The 24,803-nt window shown below is 37.2% G+C and overlaps 1 protein-coding gene across 4 annotated transcripts in view; it reads left to right on the forward strand.

Moving 5' to 3' along the window:
* Positions 1 to 24,803, forward strand: part of LOC139730358 (alpha-1,6-mannosylglycoprotein 6-beta-N-acetylglucosaminyltransferase A-like) — a 44,726-nt gene that overhangs the window by 17,730 nt on the left and 2,193 nt on the right. For 3 of the 4 annotated variants that reach the window (XM_071641225.1, XM_071641224.1, XM_071641226.1), the window contains 4 exons: positions 1,011 to 1,100; positions 10,578 to 10,657; positions 13,629 to 13,718; positions 16,036 to 16,110. In XM_071641225.1, the coding sequence (XP_071497326.1) occupies positions 1,011 to 1,100; positions 10,578 to 10,657; positions 13,629 to 13,718; positions 16,036 to 16,110 (335 nt within the window). The remainder of the gene's footprint in view (positions 1 to 1,010; positions 1,101 to 10,577; positions 10,658 to 13,628; positions 13,719 to 16,035; positions 16,111 to 24,803) is intronic. The other variant, XM_071641227.1, reaches the window with a different exon arrangement.

A 24,803-nucleotide genomic window follows, 5' to 3' on the forward strand; every position in this document is an offset into this window, starting at 1 on the left:
CCGCGAAAAGAGACATCAATGGCAATGCATGGGCATTATTAAAATCCTTAAACTTGTGTGACAAACTGATACATATATTCATATCAACCTGCTGTCTTTTTTTGCATCAGATGCTGAATTTCTTCATCTGCCAAGTTTTATCTACATTGCAGATGTATTCAATTCATGAAATTCTTCCGTCAAGATGTTTTCATTGCAACTGATTGCCTTATTAACGTCGATGTAGGGCAATTTGTCAATCAGTTGCATTGCAGATATGTATGTTTATCAAACAACGTTTCATACAGGGCTCTCACAAGCCTGGTAATAGGGCCTTTGATATTTACATGTACACCCTTGATCAAAGTCAAGTCTTGGCGAACAATAGCTTTTATGGTGAACAAAGGTCAAACTTTTGTTGTTGTTCGTTTTTTTTCTATGCAGCAAAATCTCAAGAGACAAGGAAAAAACACAGACTTCCTTGTCACTTCCTGTACTCCAGAATGTCTGAAGAAAAATTGGCTTTTTATCTAACTTAACTTTTTTTTTTCTTATGTCAGGTCTCTTTTGTTGAGATGGAAAGTGCAGCTTTAATTTAGGCTACAAATCTTTGTGATTTGTTGTACTTTTTGTACATGCAAATCGTACATAATGTTAGAAGTTAAATATGTCTGTATACCAAAAGCTTGACAGAACTATCAGATCACAGATTAGTAAAAACAATTGATGAAATCACTCTTTTACCATGATTTAAATACTTTATACAATTGTGATCAGTGATGGTCAAAACTGACAAATTGATTATCATACAAACTGGTATGTAAAGACTATTAATATAAATTGATAAATTGATGGACTGCTGTAAATGAGTTGCAATATAATGTTGAGTGACTACACTTGTTCACTTTGCTACATTGAAAAGAGGTACTGAGATAAATGTAAAGTAGAAATGTGTGTTTGCCACAGATGTCTGCCTTGCATCGTACATCATTATCACAAATTTATGTGAATCTTGGGGCTTCTGTTGGCAGACAAAGGTAGTGAACGCAACAACGTGACATTGATGGATTGGGACGACAGGTTAGAGGTCATTCGCAAAGCTGCCGTGCTGAGCAGTTATGGTAAGGCCCAGAGTTACCATTTGCAGAGCTGTGCAAAATATCCTTGGTGTAGGCTACTCCTTTTGAGCATGATGACTGGATATAAAAATACATGTATCTCTGTGGTGTTGCTGCAGCTTTGTTGACCTATATCTTAAATTTTGCAGTATTAGATAAACACTCCTTTGGAGAAGGGATGTTAAATGTTCAAAGATCAATGATTACTTGTATTTTAAATAATGAAATATGTGTTCATCAAAGAGAACACAAGAAGATCATTTATACACTGTAGCTGATTTCATCGCTTTTTGGTAATGTAGTCTCTTCTTCATGTTAGGGCAAGTCCAAGATAAGGTCCCCTCAGAAGGCAAAATTTCATCTTTGCTCAATATTGACATATTTGGTATCATTTTGAAGCTTATGAGTTGAAGTTTTGATTTCCATGGAGGAAAACATGATATTATGTAAATTTATGCAAATTTCAAGGGCTTCATTTGCATAAATGTAAAACACAGCGTTACGTATGGGACATTTATAAAAATTCATATTTATTCAAAGGAAAGCAAATGATATTTGATTAATATGTGGACATAAGAAGTTCATCAAATAGTTTAACTTGGTATGAAAATTTAGGGATTATGCAAATGATTATGCAAATTAGCTCGTGTCCTATCATGAGATGTCCCATACGTAACAAAATTAGGTCATTTTTTTAGGTTTTTTCTGAAATTGCTAAGGTTATTTGAATGCCCTTTTGGAAAGTTCTAATTTATTGTTTAGAGAAAATAAATACCATAGAAAAAAGAAAAAACAGTAAAAGAAATATTCTTTATTAGGCATTGAAATAATGTTACGTATGGGACAAATGCGTTACGTATGGGACATCCTCATATATATTGCATGTGAATGCATGTAGCTAGCTGGGAAGGTCTCTCAGTGCACAAATGGTCAATCATCCTGGAGAAAGCATCCCAACTTTGGAGCTACTTTTTTGAGTTATAGACACTTGAAACAATACATGTACTTGACTGAACAATTTTCAGAAAGGGGGAGGGGAAGATGGCAAAGTACACAATGAAAATCAGCATTAAAGGGATGGTATAGTTTTTGTAGAAATAAAATGGGGATTCAGTTTTCAACATTTTATGAGATGACTGGAAACCAACAATATGAATTACTAAAAAGCATACAATTCTAAGACTAGAGGAATTCAAAGTTAATTTGATGGAGATCCAATTTGAAATGGTTGTGATATAAAAAAAAAATAAAATAAAGTAAAATGATTTTTTTTTTTTAAATTGCAAGTGATACACAAATTGTCCTTATTCAGTTTTCAATAGTAGCCACAACAAAATTCATGGGTATACATACTGAGGTGTGACTCAAATCAATGACCTGACTGCTAGACAGACATCATACATCTACTCGATTACTGGAATTCCACGCAGCAGGTATTGCTTATCTATCAAGATTAATATTTCTTGTGTCAAGTTGTTTTTTATTGAAACTAAATGGCAAACTGCCCTTCATCAATGGAAGTAAACACTTTAAAATATTCATTTTTTAGGTAGTAACTATCCTGATTAAAATAGGGCATACATACTCAGGTTGGTCATAAATAATATAGAATATGATTGAGTATGATTATGATGGTAAATTATTTGGGGGATGTTGTTCCCTTGACAATCTGGATCAGTATTTGAGTAATTTCAACTGATTCCACCTCAATAATTAAATGCAAAAATTTGGTTATGGGTATTTTGCAAAATTATTTTGCAAAATACCCATAAACATGGTTCTCCACACACTGAACGAATGGGGGACAAAGGGCATGCATACTCAGGTTGGTCATAAGAATATGAAAATATGATTGAATATGACTATGATGATGAATATTTGGGGAATATTGTTTCCTTGACAATCTGGATCAGTATTTGAGTAGTTTCAACTGATTTTACTTCAATAATTATGCAAAATACCCATAAACATGGTTCTCCACACACTAAATGAATGGGGGACAAAGTGTCCCATACGTAACTGTCCCATACGTAACACGTCATGTCTCTCTTTAATTAGAACCTGTAATTAGAGCTTTTTGCCTAATGACATGAAACTTACCTGTGATAATCTTGAGTGTTGTGACTTTCATCACAGTGAGTTACAAGTTGTAGAATGAAATACTTTCAGAGAGTTTTGAGGTTGAAAAAAATGTTCAAAAAAACAAAATTTTTCTGGTCCCATACGTAACGGCACATATTTTCTCTTCTAGAATATAATTGTCAAGGTCATTTTTTGCAATTTTTTACATGATTGTACTTCTCCTAGATATCAATCACCATGATAAAGTTCAATATGATCAAAGGCCATTAACACTATTTTTCAGGTCATAAAAGTCTCTGAATGTCCCATACGTAACGTGCGTGTTATCTTGGACTTGCCCGTTAGTGTTTTTGTTAGAGCACTTGGGTTGGAGGGAGGGCAGGGCAAATCCCAAATCTTTATTCTAGACATCACAAAAATTATAGGAATGAGTAATCTATGATGTCATGATTAGGTGACTATGACTTCATCAAAGATCTTCACATAACTTGCAAAATATAGGCACAGATTTTTGTAATGTGAATCAAAACAAGTGTGTGGTAGGAAAAAGCCAAGATCAGTCTCATGCATGTTCCCCTAGTAATGTCGTGCTGACTTCATCCTTTAATTTGCTCTGTTATGGCATTTGCAATGTATCAAAGTTCTAATCATGAATCCACTTCAATCTGCTACTAAAATTTCCAAAGTCACTCATGCAAAGTATTGCAAGTTCATCCGCTGACATTCAGTCAAGATACAATGTATCATCTAAACTTGTATCAGCTTGATACATGTGTACATGCTATAGACATCATTATCTACAAGTATACATGTGTAACACTGATCTTTTGCTTTCTTTCATGCAAGACTACAATTACACTTTTGTGAATTTGTCAATCATTGACATTATGACATGATTTTGCGTGATTTGAAATTGTTCTTTTGCCATTTGATCATTCTCATTGCAGAAGCTGTATACACTGTACATCTACCATTTATCATAGAATCATCATTTCATACATTTGTTTATAATTCATCATCATCAATCATTTTGTAATCCATTATATGCCAGTAAATACAGTTTATATGTTTTCAGGTAAGCATTGTAATAACCATTGATATGAACATTGAATATTTCACTCACAAAATTTTCTACATACATTTGTAGGAAGCAAGTGTATGTAGGCCCCATAGTGTGATCAGTCTTCACTTTACATTGATCCAGTCTGTAATGATATAAAGAATGCAGAGCAAACAAAAAAAGCTAATGGCTCGGTCACAAATACCATTAAGAACGCCTACGAACGCCGTACGAATGATTTTTAGACAATTTTGTAAGATCTTCTTAAGAAGGCCCTACGGAACCAGCATTCGTAGACCGTGCATAGACCGTTCTATGGTCTTGTCCAAGATTTTTTTTTTTTAACTTCGTACAAAACCCTCTCTTTGTAAGGTGGCCGTACGAACAGTGACATTCGTACGAACCTTTGTGACCGTAGCTTAATACATTTGTGTAAAGCAATGAAATTTAAAGTCTAAAAGCAATCCTGAGAATCATTTGGCAAGCATTATTTAGGATTTGTTGATCTAGTAGTTTAATGAAATAAAATATGGTACAGTGTGCTGGCAGGCCTTAGGCAATAAAATCAACATTCAACGTGCATTTTATTGTGACATGGTCTGTAGACAAAGAGTACAGTATGTGTATGAAACATATCCTGTGTTGACAAACCATACATCTGTAACTGCTTGACCTGTACCTTTGATGTGCTGTCATTGCTCTGCTGTGTACTATGATGACTGTATACATCTCTCCAGTATGATTTCTGGACTCTTTATCTCATCTCATAATTTTCTGAAGTTTCCATTAAAATATTGTAGAGAACTTGTCAGTCATACAGCTGTAGCTAATACATTGTAACTAAATTGATCAGTGATCATACAAAACTATTGTACACCGTAATTGTATTATCGAGACCATGAAGTCCGGGTATTGGAAGGATCAAATACGATACATTGTACAATGTACAAATGTACGTCCATTCATTTTCAGTAAATGTGTGTGTAAAATACAAAACTGTACATGTCATTCATTTCCTTTCTTTCCTAGAACCATGATGACTTGTGATTATAGTATCTCGCCTCACCACTTTTGCTATTAGATTTTGTTTTAATACTGGAAAGTACTATTGCATGGATACAAACTGTACATACCGGAGGGCAAAGAAAACAAAAATAATTGTCTGGATTTGATGGCTCCGTGATATGTGGAAACAAATCAGAGGTGTAGTATTGCAGGATACGGAAGTGTTTTCAATATAGACAGTGACTCACTCTAATATCAAAAGTCATTCTGCGTACACATCAGAATTACTGCATGGTATCAAATACCACTAACAGTGATTTTGCAGGACAGATCTCATTGTTAAAATACCAAGGTAATGATACGTATGTACCACATAATGCACTTGGTACTGTTCTTATTCACACATTACTGTGGTATTTCTGGTACATTGGACACCAATGCACTTTACAGTACATCTTCAGCAGGAAAACAATGTGCGAAGTGTGTCGTGTCACTTCAGCCTTTATACACCACTGTATGATGGATCGTATTTCACAACTCAGTTTACAATCGTACACTCAAATCCGGCATACATATTTCTTGTGCAGTTTGAATTACCACGACCCTAAATTCTCAGTATTGGAGGATGTCACAGCGTACATTATTTCACAGTGTGTCTGCATTCACATTATCATGCAAAATACTGCAATACACTGTACAGCTGTTTCACCGCCAATTGATGCATTGGATGGGGGGGGGGGGGGTGGCGGATGGGTAGAAGTTTCGAACTGTTGGACCGAATGAGACGTGTAATCGTGGCAAGAGATATTTGTGAAAATGGCCAGCTTACAAATTCAACAATTGTACATGCTGTATGTGCACAGACGTCTATGGGAAATGCGTGTTATACATGTAGCAAAATCAGTCCATCCTCAGCGTGTTCACGTTTCTTGTGCTTCACCACCCTCAATCAAATAGTTCTGTTGTTGGCTGAAAAAAAAAAAGATAGAAAAGACTGCAAAGAGAATGTGTGATATATTCAAAGAGATACTTCCAAAGATTGTTTTCTTCTTTTTCCATTAAATTCTTTGTCCCAATTATGTTACCATCAATAGAGCCGTTTTACCTGATGCTGTATGAGCGTGCAGTTATTTATTGCTTCGTTCAGTCAGTATTGTTACTCCTGAAAATCTGATTGATTTCAAAGAGCACAGTGATTATTATCTATAACTATATAATATCCTGACCTGTTCCTGATAATGTTCCATCCCACCAGATCCATTCTATCTTCACAATATTCAGTGTACTTGTGGACTGACATGCAATGTGATGTTCAACAATCCTTGACAATCTTCCAGAGTGATGTGTTTCCATGTGTACTAAACTACATGTAATATCTTGTATCAAAACTAATAAATACGCCAACCATAGTGAACTTTACCATGACTTTTTGAAAACTCTTAAAATTACATTTATTCTGCCAAGCTGACAATTTTCCCTCAGTTTATGAAGAGATCTGAATTCACTTGTATTCACTTTGTGTATCAGCTGCGCTTGCAGTGTGACTATAAAGGAACAGGCAACACAAAAATGTATTTAACCTATTCAGTTTTTTGTTTTGCTTCCTTTAAAATCCTTGTCCTGTGAATATCAATTGTGCTTTTAAATATTCTCTTGCATCAGTACACATACTGAAAGAGGTTTTTCCTTAGAGAAAAAGAAGGGGAAAGAATTGGTAAAAGAGCATGAATAGATAACCATTGTGCTGTAGCTACGTGCACAAGGCAGGCAGAATTTTGCCACAATCCTTTTACAACCCCATGATGTGCTCTGCCGTAAATGCCCACAGCAGGGGATTTCCCTCTCTGTGTGAAAATGCCAACCTCTTTAAAGGGATCGTATAGTTTTGGTTGAGACCTAATTTCAGGTTTCTAACATTTTTTTGTGAGATAATGAGAAACCTCTTATGAAATATGAAAGAGCATGTAATTCTATGAGGAATTTAACGTTCATTTGATGAAAATTGGTTTTGAAATGGCTGAGATATCCAAAAACAGAGCAATTCTATTAAGGTGTGGGACCCACACTTTATTACGATCGCTTTGTTTTACTTTGTTTTCGGATGTTTCAGTCATTCCAAACCCGATTTTCATCAAATAAACTTTGAATTCCTCTTAAAATGGTATGTTCTCTACTATATCATAAGTGTTTTCTTGGTATCTCGCAAAAAGCCCAAATTCTCATCTCTGCCAATACTGTACCATCCCTTTAAACTCCTCCACCCTCATTGTTTAATGATTCTTTTGGCTATAATAAAGGAATGGTATAGTTTTAGTGGAGATGAGGATTAGGCTTTTAACTTTTTGTGAGAGACATGTACCAAGATTTACCACTTATGAATAATACAGAGCATTCCATTCTAAGAGGAATCCAAAGTTTATTTGATGAAAATCAGTTTTGAAATGACTGAGCTAATCCAAAGTTTATTTGATGAAAATCAGTTTTGAAATGCCTGAGCTACTCCATAAACAATTGCCCTGGTACGGATCATTGAACTACAGAGTAAGAATGTCATCATTTTGTTTAAATTGTTCTTCCTTTGAAATGGGTACTGGTACTTCTATACATGAGGCCTGCTGATTGGAGTTTGTCCTCAAATACAAGGCAGTAAAAAATCGCAGAATGCGCATCAGGGTGTAGACCAATGTGTACATGAGATGTGTACACACTGTATACTTGTATTTAATACCTCAACACATTGAAGGCGCCCAATGCATAACACACACACAAACACTACAGGCACATGCACAAGAGCTATTGTGGAAAAAAAAAGGAAGATAAAATGATGTGATTTTTTTTTTTTGTGATCGTGCTTGTGATACAGTAGTCAATAGTTGTTTCAAATGTTCAGGGTCCTTGAACTTTCTAGGATTTGCCAAATTACGCCAAAACATATCTTTTTTTTGGGGGGGGGGTCCGGGTGGCTTTAAAACTTAATTTTCAAACAATTTGAATCACTCCACTTTTCAAAATATCTTTAAATTTAATAGATTTATTTTTTGAGATTCTGGAGTAACAATACATTACTTAGAAGTCTACTGTAGTTTGTGTCTTTCTGAAATTGAGGAATTCTATGTTGATTTCTTTAAATTGATTTCAGGCAAAACCAGTTTCCATATCAATTTTAATCTTTCTCCAATATTTGTTGAAATTTAGAAGTGCCCACTTTAACAACTAGAGGATAATCATTTCTGCTGCAAAACTTAACAGGTTGAGTGGATCATTTGAATGAGGAAAATGCAACTAACTTTAATACATTTGCAACTAGAATGTGACCATGGATACTACGTAGAATAATCTCTAGTGAACTTAGTCATTAGTGAGTGACTGAGTGTGAAACAGTTTTGACTGAACAGATTTATATATTGCTGAATAGAAAGTATCACTATTATTCCACCCGGCACGCTGGGCTAACGCCAGCTTTGTCAATGGCATACGGTATTTATCGAGTCTATTTCTTCTTCTTTCTTTTTTTTAAATTGCGACTTCCCAACAATTTCTTGAGTGGTTAAATTTGTGATCTTGTGGACTTTGACAGTAATGAATGGAGCAGTGTACTATACACATCACTGTTCATGGTGTGATCAGAGTTGATTGTATTTTTGTGTGTTAAATTTGTGAAGAGCACCTCACTCATGAAATTCATAAACACGTTTACAAAATATATGCCGCATAGAAACTGTATAATGTGGTTATAGACTTTCAATCCCTATTATATAAAGTTTTTTTGTATTTCATTTAACAAAATGTGCCATCGAATGTGATGTAAACATTGTCATCAATGAATACGCAGTACATTGTACAAGTACAAATTATATGCACAGTGTTAATTTTTAGGTGCTATCCCTGCATACAGGTTACAGTGCTATTTGAAAGCTCATTTCGACAATTGAACTTAGAGCGTAGACATGACACGATTTTGGACCTCTTTTACAACTGTCCTTATTAAGAGGTGGCAACTACTATATACGCCGTACAGTATATTTCACGAGTCTTAATTTTCGCGAATCGGGACTTCCCGACAATTTCGGGAGTGGTTAGATTCACGATTGTGGAGGCCTGTATTGAACGGAGAATTGTGCACGTGTACGTCACATTCACATCGGGATCAGAGTCAATATTTTTGCGTGTCTTTAATTTCGCGAATAGCACCTGACTCGCGAAATTCGCGAAAATAAAAACCTCGCAAAATATTCGGCGTATACAGTACTCCATTTAACTCATGTACTGTCTTCGGTTGTGAAGGCAATAGTGTACATACACTGTACCAGTACTTTGATGGACATTCAACAAGAAGCGTTCACTTGTGTGTATCTGTGAAGTCACTGTTGTGTATCCATTTTTCATTGCTTTAATGTTGTATGCTTATTTTTTGATAAATATGGCATTGCAGAAAGCTAAGAAAAAAAAAACCCTTGAAAGAATTAGTCATGGCAAGTAAGTTCACATGTAGAATATAGTGTAGAGGTCACAAACATTTGAGTGTTTATAGTCACTATGATATGATTGCAAAATTTTGATGCTTTTTAAAAAAATCATTCTACAATGTTGTACAGTATGTAGTACAGTAGGTAGTAATTTTAGAAGTAGTGGTAGTAGTAGTACAGCAGGATGAAACAGGGATGACAGCAGTTTTTATAATGATCATTGTTCTGTATCATCATTATAAGTTCTCATTACAAACAGTTTACTATCCACATCTAAATGTTGTGTGTTTTCACTCTTCCCACTGTCATTGTTTATTAAATACCAATTGTATAGCAAGTAGAAGTACAGTAGATTGTCCAGTAGAAACACCAGCCTTTTTATTAGACATTTTGGGGAAAAAAAATCTTGCAAAGTAACCCAGACAATGATGAACATTTTAGATAGATCTGTAGAGTCTGTCTGTGTCAAACCATACAAAGATATTTATTATTATTATTATTGTTATTGTTATTATTATTGTTATTATTATTATTATTATTATTATTGTTATTATTATTATTATTATTATTATTATTATTATTAGTATTATGATTATGATTGTTATTATTATTATTATCATTATTATTATTATTATTATTGTTATTATTATCATTATTATCATTGTTGTTATTATTATTGTTATTATTATTATTATTGTTATTGTTATTTGAGATTGTCATGATAAATATTGCAGCAGTAATACTGGGAAGCTTTCATTGAAATGCACATACACAGCATCTGTAGTGCATGACTTTATCCATACATTCATTGTACAATGGTGGATAATTCAGTGTGATTTTTGTCTCGTTGTCTGTGTTATACTCTAGAACTGGTAGTGAATGGCATGGACTGTACAGTTACCGATGCCGAGCTGGATGGATTCTCAAGCTGCAAAGCTAAAATGAAGGTAAGTGATTTTTATTTATTCAAAGAACAAAAAAAACAGAAGCCCCCCCACACACACATTTTTTGCACAATACAAAGGAATACATACAGTACATACATGTAAGGTGTCACCACTTTGGGCCCCCACTTTTTGTACCCCGGAAGTGCGCAAGTGGCACTAAAAAGAAAAAAAATCTATAGAAACTTTGAAGTGTGAGCACGGTAAGGCTGAAGACTTTTTTTTTTTTACTTGTCAGCTGAAGAAACCCGGAAGTGGCACCAGTTGCGCTGAAGGCTTTTTTTTTTCTTTGCTTGTTAGCTCATGAAACCTGGAAGTGCCCCCCCCCCCCTTCTGAAAACATGGCGCCGACGGTGTCTACATTATTTGATTTATGGACTAGCCGCATAATGTGATTGCGATTGCATACCTGCTGAACTAACTCTCTGTCTCAGGTAAAAGTACAGTGTGTGTATCAGTTGATTAAGAGCAAGGCTCATTAAGGATCACTAATATCAGGTAATCAATCTATCTGGCTTCATTCGTGCAGATGCAGTATTTGCATGTACCTGTACCTTGTAGAAAATGAAACTGAATGATACAGACAGAACGTTATATGTGACCCTGCATCACAAAACGCACAGAAAGTCGCCAGATATGAAATTTTAGTCGAGAGCATAATCTAAAAGAGCAAACTTTAAGCTTTAAAATGATGTGCATGTATAACTCAAATCAAATGGACTCTCGTAACCTATCTAAATATCTAGTATTGGAAAGAAAAAACACACTGGGGAAAAGTGTGAACTGAGAAAAGAGGCTCTGAAGTGCAGTGTCTATTCAAGCGCCAAATCTTTTACCAAGCCGCGTTGGCTGTGCAACGAATGGGACAAAAAACAGGATGTAAACCACCAGAGTAACAACAATGAAGGGATTATCGGATTAAACTGAAATTCTGTTCATAACTGATGCTAACTTTCAAAGTAGTAACATCATCCTTTCAAAAGTTATTAGAGTTGAAAGTGAAGAGTGTGTACAAGGTTTTTGAGAAGTGAAAAGGGGACTCTAAAAACACACCTAATCACACTAGTCTACCAAAAAATGTTCAAGATAAACTGCTAAAAAACACACTTTCCTGCCCGTTTTATGATCCCAAATTTTAGCGCAATGTAGAAGGAAGACTTGCTCTTTCAGAAAATATGAAAAAGTCAAGATTGGTTAGGTTGACCCATTTTACCTATTTTCAGTCCTCACACAAAATCAGTGTGTGCGACTTTTTGTTCGTTTTGTGGTGCACGGTCACATGTAGCCCACCATACTGTTGAGCTACAATGTACATGGTACGAGTATGTTCACACAGAATATAAATCTGTGTGGGATCAGTGCTGGGTGAGGTGGATTTTTAGGTGGTATCCAAGACACTTTATTCAAGGTGAGCTGTGAAAGCCCATAGATTACCTTCTGATTCTGTACAAAATCCTTCTTTATTTATCTGTTGTTATTTCTTTCTTTCCGCACAAATCTTGTGTTTCAGATCTACAGTGTACACGAACTTGAGCTCAACTTCATGGTCATGCTATGTGAAACATTCATCACTGCTACTGTCATTTCCTTCTCGTTTCTAGTTCGCATTCATTACACTTCCTTTAATTGTAAAAGGAGAAAGCTGCAGCCGCAGTGAAAATGAGCGGTCCAAAGGCAATGAATACAATGTCATAACACTGTGTCAGATTCCCTTGTATCAGTAGCTTCCTTCACACAATGTTCCTCAAGTTTAGGTTTACAATGTTGTAGCTCTACTTTTCGATCTTCGATGAGTAACTTGTGGTTTGGTCCCATGTAGATGCACTTAAAAGTTTTAAAGCAGTCTTAAAGATTTAATTGTCAATAATTTCACATGGAATTCAAAAGGTTTACGCTCTATCCATGAGCCGGGGGTGGGGTGATTTCACTTGTAGTTTAGTGTGTTGTGGACATGACAGAGATTCCAACTCTCCCACTTTCGACGGGAGATCTCCCGCCGAAAGCCCATTTTTGCAGAATCTCCCGTTCTCCCGCTTGAGATTTAATTTCTCCCGCTTTAAATGATTTCTTACTTAATTTCATTGTATGTTGAAAAATGAGCCTCTATAGATAGCGCGAGAGAGCATCTAGAACCCTAGATCGCAAGGAATTTTACGCTCATGCGCACATCAAGTTGGAGTCTCCCGTTTGCTAGGGGTTTCAGGCCGGAGAATCTCCAGATCAGAAGGTGCTTGGGGTTGGAGTCTCTGACATGATAATCAACAAACTCAAAAGTTAGCGTGACTTCTCTGTGAAACCTATTCGCCCCACCTTCCAGCAGATCAACCTCCAATGCCTCTTGTACACTATGGTATCTTTGTACAATGTACATGTACGTTGTCAGGTTTATTGCTAGCACAACATGTATAGTTATGTATTTTTTTCAGTTTTGTGGTTTAGTCATTCAGTGGGACTCAAAAATACAGTCTTGAAAATTAGATGTCTTGTGGACATGCATCAGTAGTTTAAAACTGTGAGCTAATCATCAAAGTTTAAAACTTTGAAGATTACGTATGTTGTGGGAATGTTATTATTCTTATTGTAAATACATTAAAATCAGTATTAATAATACACGCTGTCTGCACATAAAATCTGGTAGAAACTTGAGCACATTGCACTTTGAAATGGAATACATGTAGAATCACATGTTCATGCTTTGTATCCAAACCAAAACGGCTTTTGCTGTCCTCATGTATTCCCGGCAGGGGTTATATAGAACAGTATCACACGCACACACCATGTAATAAAAACACAACAATATTGACATACATGTACACGTACACTCTCTACTTTGCTCTGTTTAAAGGAAAGAATGTAGAATTGCTTTGATGTATTGATTGCTATCCTCTTTGTCGTATCCATGGAAACGTCATGAAGCCATTACATATTTGAGTCGTAATTGCCATTTCTTCATCATATCTCATTTGCCCGACAGTGGATGCGTGACATGTGGAAATCTGACCCGTGCTACGCTCACTACGGGGTGGATGGCTCGGAGTGTTCCTTCCGTGTGTACCTGAGCGAGGTGAGTAGTGCATTGATATCACTGTTGAAAAAGGCACGGCATTGTGGGATACCCGTGTTGCAATACTACAATGTACCAGATATTGATGCCTGCTGGACAGTCTGCATGGGAAATAATGTTTGTTTTTGATAAAATTTGTATAATGAACATACATTGTATAGCCAGCATGCCTTCAATGTATAAAATATTACATATATTGTATTCTGTACAATTCAGCTCCCAGTACTTAAGCTTGCGTTGCATCAAGTTTGTAAGTGCGTTATTGGTAAACCCTTCACCGTATTTCAACCCAGTAGGTGCATTGTAGCATCAGCCATTCTTTTACCCTCATTCACAGAAACCAGTTCAGCTAAAAAATTTAAAAGTAAAGAAAAATGAAAAATTTGTGGAACTGGCATTTATCCCGTTCCTCCCAGAATTCTGCGAGCGCCTTCCATGCTCCGAAACGAGATTCTCTTTGCAGGTCGATAGAGAGTAATCCACCTGTGTGAAAGCAGTCAAGCGGTACATATGACCCCCTTTCCACGGTCAACTACGTGCCGTTGAATGATGAAAATATCGATCGGGCACAAGGTAACCCCATACATGAATAGAGCGTGCGCTGATGGGGTCAGAAACTCTTTTGTCGTACACAAAAGACTCATGTGAATGGGGTCAGCAAAATCAAATATCTACTGAGCTGACCCTTGATCGCTGTGTACATCCTTATACGGGTTTTACAGCAAAACAAGCACACACTGTATTGGAAAAAAGGCAAATAGTACTGTGATACACGCATAATTATATTAATAGAAGAAACTCTAATCTTTCTATCAAAGCTATTTGCTGGGCAGCAAAACACAAATTAACATGACTTTAGGCCACAAATGCAGGCATGCGTGTCTAAATTTTGGGAACCTAATATACCAGGTTCCCATAAATTTGACGCCACGGGAACCTGGTATAATAGGTCCCCGAAAGGAATGGGTTAACATCATATCTGAATTCAATGTACGACTGTACCCTATGATTGATTACTGGTTTGGACCTTTAAACACTATGTGTTGAGGAAGCTGTATCCTCTTGGGTCAGAGTACGGTGAAATGTAAACAAGAAATTGTGTTAGGTTCTACATTGTATAAAAAAAGTGTCAGAACTGAAAGGTACTTTGCATTATTTATTTGTTTTATTAAAGTTTTTGTTTATCAATCATGGTCTCGTGATTGAAATGATTTTGCTGTAGCGTCATTGCTAAATCAGCTTTGCATTGTTTATTCCCACAAGACTGAATCATAAAATAATTTTTGCATCGAAAATGACAAGATGTACAATGTACATGTATATTACTAAGGCAAGCTTCAAGTATACAAACGTACAGAATTGTAATATTTTGAAATTTAAAATGTTTCTGTGCGATGTGAATTCATGAAGACACATTGTATGAATGGTCATGTTTAAGAAATGAGGATAAATAGAGTGATTGAGAAATGGGCCAACCCAGCTATAAACAAAACAAAAAAAGTTGAGAAGCAAATATTGCCATGAATAGTTACACCACATGCAGACCATTATTGTATTAGCCATGACAAAGAGGAAAAGAGAAAATGGAAAGAATTACAAAGAATAACTTTAATGGTGGAAAGAAGAACAGTTTCATTCAGCCGTGTCTGGAGATACAAGGCTCAAACACAGCACTTTTATTAAAGCAGGTTGTATTGAAGGTCCACTCTTAAAAGCATTGTTGATTTACTATTCACCAATGATTTACACATTTCACAAATAACAGTTTACATGTTTCATATTAAATTCAGATGTGGAAATGAAATGAAATGTCTGTGGAAATGCACCTTCCTGTAAATCTTTGTTCCTTTCAGCAACAGTACTCTTTTATGTACAGTAAATATACAGTATATCATATCATTGTGATAGGCATTTATATCCTAACTTCTTCCATTCCTAGTATTTTCAAGTGAATTAACCCGTTGAGGACGAGTCCCGAGTATACTCGTGCAAGCGTCTATGGGAAATGCGTGGTGTAGCCCAATAAACCGTCCTCAACGGATTAAATTGTTTAGCAAAAGAAATTTTAGGAAAATTCCGCATTGAAAATGCAAAAGACAGTGTGTGCCAGTCCATGTCCGGATTGATGACGGAGAGATTCAGAAAAGGGATTGCTGGATTACAGGGCTTGGACTCTATTGGGAATCAGGGTTTTTCTTTCAACCTGTTCCATACTGAAGTTTGAAACCCTCATGGACTTAATACATACTATTTAGACCACCAGGTTCCCGTATGGAATGGGTTAATATCTCTTCCTTCTTTCCTTGATATCCTACAGGTTGAGAATTGGTGTCCGAGAGTGAAAGGCAGAGATTCGCCCCTTCCTTCACTCATTCTGCAGGAGTCGGAAAAGGTAAGACGAAGTCAGTTGACAGGTCAAAGGTCACATTTGTGTGTCAGAGGGAGTGAGTGTGTGCAGTGGAGGATGGGGGGGGGGGTACGCACCAGGCATGCACCCTCTTATTTTATTGTTAAAGAACAAAAGAAATAACAAAAAATAGGGGAAGGGTGCGTGCACCCCCCCCTTTAATTTTGTAAAGGCGCCCCCTCTTTACAGAATTCCTGGATCCACCCCTGGTGTGTACCTGGTGTGTGTGTGTGTGTGTGTGTGAATGTATGTATGTATAATAGATATATGATTGATAAAGATGGACATTCATGGAATGAATTCTAAATTAATAGAACACACACTCAATCTACAATGTATACTAACGCCAGACAAAATAGTCATCACTCATTCAGTTCAAACATTGCATTATTACTAAAATGCAGCTGATTGACAAATTAACCTTCATTGACGTAAATGAAGTACATTTGTAGAAGTAGCCATGACCAAAAAATAAAGTGAAAATAAATCACACACACTTTACTCTGGTTGGAGTCAACAGTGCATGATCAATGCTTATTTGCATCGATGAAGGGCAATTTGTCAATCAGTTTTAATCAAAACATCTCAATGCAAGAATCCATTAATTTGCTTTCCAAATGCCAAACATCTAAAAGGTAAGTGGATACATCATGACCTTCGACCCCGAGCTGTACAGACAATTAGAGACTTCCAAAGGTATTAACCCATTCCATACAGGAACCTTATGGCCTGTGTATCAAGTCTATAGGGGTTTCAGAATTCAGTATGGAATGGGTTAAGAAGTTCAGAGGAAGCCAGTGCTGTGAACAGAGAGAAGTCGAAGAATACTGTAAAACGAGGAATTTTCGCGTGCATTTTAATTTCGCGAATTTCGCGAGCGCCAAGATTCGCAAAATTAAAATGCACGCGAAAGTTCTTGTCTACACTATATGCATTGAATGCCAGTGGCAGTTCGCGAAAATTTCATGCCGCAAAAAAGGCCGTCAGCTCCAATTCGCGAAAAATTCATGCCGCGAATATATCATGTTTTACAGTACATTGTATATTGCTCTGACTTCATTTGAGGGATAATCAATTGACTGACAAAGTAAAACTAGTTTGCATATTTTTCGAAGGGCTTTGAATACTCGCTATACTCCCAATGTAATTGTGTGGAGAGATGCAAGGCACTGGGCTACCCCTCATGGCTAGCAAAATTTCCCTGTGTACAGTAAGTTAAAATGTTGTACATGAGTGTGTAGAGCACACACACAAAGTGAAGTCCACCATTACTATTAGTGAATAAATCAGTGTGGCTCCTCGTGATAACAGACATTATATTCCACATACTAAGAATCTTGCTATAGGATTGGTCAAGAGCTGATCACGTGATAAAGCGTAGTTTTGCCCATCACATCACCTGAGAAGAACTAGGTCACTTGATAGTACACAGTGCAACGCACTTTCCCTTCAGTGTCACGCGGTGCACGCAGCAAATCCATTGTTTTGTCATCTACGCGCACACGTAGCCTAAGCCCTAAGGATACCTAAAGACAGCTAAAATGGTTTCAGATGTGGAATAAAATGGGAATTTCTAGGACCCTAGATGTGGAATATAAAGCAAATAATCAACTTTTAGTTTCAGGCAATGAGACAAACTACAACTGTATCACTTCCTCGGCGATCTGAATGTGTACGCTATCTTTCCTCAGCTGCGCTTCGGAAAGATAGCTACATCCAGATCGCCTCGGAAGTGATAGTTTGTCCCATCACCTTCACCAACGTTGATTATTTGCTAACTATAAGGATAATTGTGTAGGTAGTGAGAAAAACTCTTTGATATATCAGTGCAGAGCAGTGGTCTGATACGATATCCCCACTTGATTATACAATTAAGTATGTACAAATGTACCTTTGTAGTGCCATTTCCGGGAATTTTCTTCATATGGGTAGTATGAGTTAAAATGTATTTTCAATATACTGTATTAAAAGCAAGATGCAATGTATTCATGGCATGATATTCTCGCGAGTTAGAGCTGACGGCCTTTTTTCAGCATGAAATTTCTGTGAATTGCCACCAAAATCCAATGCCTATAGTGCATTGTCATACAACAACACATTGTATTAAAATGCCCTCAACTGCACTGCATGCTCTTTCACAGTGCATTATCTGTTTTATAGAAATAAGGTCCATTCAAATGTGAGAGCAAAGTTCCACAGAACACAGTCAAAGTGCTTTGAACCAATGCCACATGTATGTTTTCAGTGCACATCTTGAAAGCCTATTGTAAACTACAGTGTAGGTTTCATTTCAGGCTGCCTGCTGTGTGATTTATTCAAGACTTTAAAAAGAAATAAGAAAAATAATTTTCTTTGACAGCTGTAGGAGATGGCATATTGACGACTCAAAAGTTTGGATAAAGTGTTTGCGCTGTGATGCCACAACCAAACATGTCAAGGAAAGAGCTGTTTCACAAAGTTTCCGCCAGACTTTGAACTCTGTGCAACCTTCGTATTTTCCCTGAATAATGGTGTTGTTGAATCCAGCTGGAAGATAATCCATAAATCCTTTCGGATGTGAGGAAAATGCCCAAACTCTTCCTGAGGTGGCCGTAATCACAGGTTGACGGTGTTGTTGCCAGTATCAGTTTCTGCTGGGAGCAAGTGTCTATAATTCATGAGCCATGCCGCAAATTGCTCTCGTGCGACGCGTGAGCAGCAAGCTGAATGGAAAGAGGCCCGGGTGTAGCAGAGAAAAGGGCGAAGCCGATCGTTTGCTTCCCCCCCCCCCCCCCTTTTCGTCTTGAGAGTTTCTCCTCTCCGATCGAGCTCCCGACATCTGCATACTTGATGGATCATTTCCAGCACCATGGTTTCCCTTGCTGTTTGTGCTCATGAAATTTCCATAGGGATCACTCATCTTTCCTTTGTGAAGGCCATCAACTTTCTGGATACATGTAGAAATGAACCCATGTGATCATTTTGCATCTGTCAGCTGAAAAAAAAAGAAGAATATGCTTCAAAGAATTCATACAACGAACATCTCTTTGTATTTCTGAATTTTCAAGCTTGAAAAAGGCTCTCCATAAAGAGTGAACAGTGGTCCCCACAATCCACTCTATACCTCTCCTCAGTATATTGTATATAAACGAGGTTACATTGTCATGAGAATATTATTGCACGATATTATGACGCCACAGTGACAATTACATCTACCCTCACCACCAAAGATGACAACATAATATGTGACCCTGCACCACAAAACAAACAGAAAGTCGCCAGACATGAAATTTTAGTTATGAGCATATTCTGAAAGAGCAGACTCTAAGCTTTAAGATGATGTATAACTCAAATCAAATGGACTCTCCTAACCTATTTGAATATTGGAAAGAAAACACACACTCAGCAAAAGTATGAACTGAGAAAAGAGGCTCTGAAGTATAGTGTCTATGCAAGTGCTATCTTCTCCAAGCCGTGCTGGCGGTGCGATGAATGGGACAAAAAACAGGATGTAAACCGCTGGAGTGACAACAATTAAAGGGATTATCAGATTAAACTGATATTAAGCATGCCTTTTTACCACATTCTGTCCATAATTAATGCCAACTTTTAAAGCAGTAGCATCATCCTTTCAAAAGTTATTAGAGTTGAAAGTGAAGAGTTATTGTACAAGGTTTTTAAGAAATGCTAAAAAACACACTTTCCTCCCCATTTTATGATCCCAGATTGTTGTATAATGTAGAAGAAGACTCGCTCTTTCAGAAAATATGAAAAATTCAAGATCGGCTGGGTTGACCCATTTCACCTATTTTCAGTCCTCACACAAAATCAGTGTGTGCGACTTTTTGATCGTTTTGTGATGCACGGTCACACATAATTTTTCCTCTCATTTTTATCTTTGCCATCATCATTGTTAAGAAATACAAGGTAGTAATCCTTATTTTTGGCTTCCTTCTGAAGTGCAAAAATGTATCTCAAGGATTTTTACTCTCAACATTGCCAACATCCGTATGTCACAGATGCTGTTTGAAGATTCGTGGCACACTTTGTTTTCACTCAGCATCTGTCTCCAGGACTGCTAGATCCTCACTCTTTTTTGTCCCCCTTGCAACAATTGACAGGAATGTTGTGAACATGGAGGCATGCTTTGCGGCGACAAATGCTCCCATCTTGGGTTGGAAAGCCGCTGCCTCGGACCTCCTAATCACTTCTCCTGCGAGCACGGGGGACGCCCGGGATTCTGCGCAGGAATTTCAATTGAATTCTTCCCTGAATGATTTATATTGTGGCTAGAAAATACATGTACAGTGCGAGCACGGCTCCAGACAGATCCGAATAACCCCATAAAGTGCACCACAACAGGAATATTATGTATGACATTCATGCAATCTCATCAAATATGTAGCTGCACGACAAGCATATGACACGCGCCCGATATGCATACTGTGGTGAATATCATAACTTCTTTTTTTTTTAAAGAGAGGACCAAGGTATGGGTTCTTAAAGTCCCTTGAAAAGGTTTTTCATCTTTGATAAACTGATCAGTTGCATCTGTTTAACTGGTTTTCAGAACAGATTGTGGTAAGGTAGTAATTGTACTCTGTTTTAGGGATATTTAATACTGCTTTGAATGTTGCAGGTCTTGTAGACATGAATGCACAGTTTTCCTGATGTTGGACAACAAAAAAAGCAGGAGTAACAAGAGATACATGTATGAAATTGAATACTGGTATAAATGATGACACATAAAATGTTGAGATGAAAAATACCATGTAAAGAAATTGATTGATGAGTAACAGATGGCATGGCTTTAGAAAGATTGATAAATGAAATATTTTGGCAAGATGTACAGTAGAAGCAGAGGACGGAGAAAAAGAAGAAGGTATGTTAACAGCGAAAGAAGGGAAAGGAGAAGATGGTAGATATAGTATATTAAAGATTCTGAATAGAATTTATGACTGAAGGGCAGTGCCATCCCTGCAGTTGATTGATGTGCAGTATAACGGTACTATATGTGCCATATTTTTGTGGGGTTTTGTATTTTTGTGAATTTTGTGAGGCAGGTTCTGTTTCTTAATCTAATAAACACACAAAATTATTAACTCTGATCTTGACATGAATGAACATGTGAACATACATTTTCTCCATGAATTTAATACTGTACTCTACAATAACGCATTTAACCAGTCATTAAATTGTAGAGAAGTCCTGAAACTAACTGTAATCACCCCTTCCAACTTTTTGTTTTGATTATGAAAGCATGCTAAACCTTATCTCAACTAAAATGTAAAGAAATGCTTTGAAAGGGATGACAAATTCAATCCTTTTAAGTTTCAGTCTAATTCTTCTCGCAAGCACAAACTAATGGAGAGTTTTGAAGTGCTATTCAAACAGTATTCCCTCATCCCATTGGCAATTGTGGTTGCCATTGACACCACTTTTTATGAATACATGGAAAACATAAACTTCCATTACCTTTTTTTCTAATGTTCCTTTTTCAATATTTCTACAATTCTTATTTGTTTTGAATACTCTACCCTATTTTACTTTCTTTGAAAGTCGGTATTATGTAGAATGGCTGTTTCCTGTAAAAACGTTTTAGAGGATGGTGATGAGTCATGTACTTTAGCATCAGGGTACCATCAAATCAAAATACGGACAGGAATTTGTTTGAATTCATATGACTCTGTACTGATTCCACACACCACATTGTCTGTCTATTTGTCTGTCTCTCTCTCAAGGAAAGAAAAGACAAGACAAGAAAAGAAAAGGAAAACAGGTTGAGGAAGAGAGAGAAATGATGGATGTGCCTGGAAGTTGTCTTTGTATTCCATTCTGCACATGCTTATGGAATCTGCTTATTTCTGTTGAGAAAAGAGGGTTTTGGGTGTTATGCTGTAATGGCTTAAAGATCGGTAATGCACCTCCCAGCGAAGAGTTTGGGTTTTTGTTTTGTGTGTTTTTTAGCGAGAAAGCCTATGCAGTAAAATGACTCATCCTAGCCGTATCAGTGTGAATGCATTTACTATGGCTAAAGGGAGCAATTCAGCATCAGTGGTAAGCCGTCTCAGGTGGACCTTAAACTAAAGGAGAGTTTACGATTGTGAAAGAGGAAAAGCGTGAGCGTGACTTGGGTAATTAAAGCATCCTTTGCCGAAGCTCATTCCTGAAGAAAAGGCCGTAAATTGAGGAAGCATGCGCATGGCTGGACAGAATTGGAGTGGAAGAGACAAATAATTACCTGACCTGACCCACAAACCTGTAATTTGTCAGACACCGTCGTTTGGTGGTTCGCCGTAGGGTGTGTGTATTATGAGATTTTAACTCTTTATGTGCCATGGTGGAAACCCCTGTGCGCCATATTATATTGAGATGCCAATGTAGTCATGCTTTGAGAAAACATTCTGTTTTTCAAATCTATGTAGATTTTATCGATTTTTGTTGAGATGAGCAAAGTTGTAGGGAAAATGCCACGCTTTGCTTTGACATCAAAGTGTATGACAAATCTATGAGTCTTTTTCTATCAAATGACCAGTAGCTACATTTCTGTAAAGGCATGACTTTTGCACACAAAAGAGTAACAGAAACATGTAATTTACACGCAAATTGAGAAGGGAACACCATTTGCTAGTCAATCACCACATAAAATACAAGCTATATATGAGAGGAAAGGAATTGTAAGAAACGCTTTCATTATACTGTGGTATTTGGCGATTTATCGATTGGTTTGGACGGGTTCGTGCGTTTGAGCCGAATATGCAAAATTGGCACGCCGTTGACTGACATGGCACATAAAGAGTTACACCAGGCAGGTGATGCAGGTTTATAGTTTACCTACTGCTCTCTAATGGAATATTTGCAGGAATGGGCTGAATTTTTAAATTCTATGGGAATTCAGCGTCGTGTAAAAGATTACTTTAAGTTTTCTGAAGTAAACCGAGTTTAAATGTTAGTTTTCTAGGTACGTGTACGTGTGGTAGGCAAAGATACATCTTTCAAAGAAATGTAGTCATCCTCTCTTCAGCAACCCTACAGTTTCCCGACGTTATTTTTTTGGTTGATAACACTGACAAAATGATGTGGGTTTTAATAACAAGTATTAATGACCACTGCATTTTTCAGATGAGAATAGTGCAAAATTGTCATGCTGTGATGATGTCTGTATCATGATTTACACGTACTGCAGAGGACTTCAAAAGATGTGTGTTTGTGGACAGGTTGCAGGTTTTCTTTCCCTTTTGTCATTCATTTCTTGACTCACTGAGGGGTTAGGTTTTTTTTTTACTTTTTCAAAATGCTTTTATACTAGAGAGCAGAATTTGGACAGGCTTTAGGTCCATGGAGCAAGGCTTTTCTGAAAGCCCTGGGCCATAGTATAGAAGTCAAGAGTGCATCTGACTGCCTACAACTCTATCAGAGATGCTAGCAAGCAGCAGTGAGGAACCGTCCAGTAGGTGACATGTTATGGTCTCCCATAGGGGGCATGAGATATTCATCGGTTTTGGTCCGTCACCCAAGTCAAGTGCCGAGGTTGCCTCCTGAATATTGAAGAAACCCCCGCTGCGCTTCCTAATCAATTACCCCCACCGACCGCTTCACACCAGTTCGTTAGTAGGGAATATAAACAGGTTAAAGGAAGGAAGAGGGGTGAGGGATAAGAGAAGGAAGGGCCGAGACAGTGGATGGGGCAAAAGGCCAGTGACAACTAACATGGCACCTGGTGTATACCCCATTGACATAAATGAGAAGCTCCAGAGGAATACAGGTGTTAGATTGGCGTGAATCCTTCCTACGGTGTATAGCCTTAAAAAAATAAAGAAAGTTGTATTTGTTTTCATACTTGGACAAACGGTCTACTTCCTCACCAGCTGCAAGCAGCGGAAGGCCGATGCATCAATATTTGTCTTTCAGGCTCAAACTTTATACAAAAATGTATTTCAGCCTTTATGGACTTTGACGATTAGGGTTTATCGCGATGCAAATATCGATTTCACTTGCCACTGTTCATATGCTGAAAAAGAAAAAAAAAGAAGAATCACTTGGCAGCCAGATGAAGTGGCTTGACTCTCCAGACTGCACCTGTATGTGTACGACCAAAGGAAGAGCTAGAGCTTCTGAGTTTGTGGACCTGGCAAGATGCATTTTGGGATTAAGAAATGAGCTGAGTGGGAGCTGAGTGTTTGGTTGTGAGACTATGGAGTTTGCAATTCACATTTATTGAACAAAATACTGTCAAACATGATATATTCGCGGCATGAAATTTTCGTGAATTGGAGCCGACAGCCTTTTTCGCAGCATGAAATTTTCGCGAATTGCCACTGGCGTTCAATGCATGTAGTGTAGACAAAAACTTTCTCGTGCATTTTAATTTCGCGAATTTCGGCGCTCGCGAAATTCGTGAAATTAAAATGCACACGAAAATTCCTCGTTTTACAGTACCTTTTGCAGAACTATTCATTTTTGTGTTTGGGTTATCTGTATAAAGTGTTAACACAATAACAAACCTTTTGCAGGAAATGTGAATACCGACAACAATTCTCACTGGGTGCGTTTATCTAAAAAAAATTTTCTGGGGCAGAATCACGATCCAAATGCGTTTGAGGCCTTTTCAAGCATTAGGTGGACGCAACCGTGCTTTCAAATGCGTTTAGTATGCCAATTTGAAATGCCTTTCAAAGGGCAATTTGAAACGCATATTA

The sequence above is a fragment of the Diadema antillarum genome, unplaced genomic scaffold (assembly GCF_040938485.1).
Source record: "Diadema antillarum isolate AM-2024a unplaced genomic scaffold, OU_Dant_1.0 seq00000303_RagTag, whole genome shotgun sequence".
Taxonomy (NCBI): Eukaryota; Metazoa; Echinodermata; class Echinoidea; order Diadematoida; family Diadematidae; genus Diadema; species Diadema antillarum.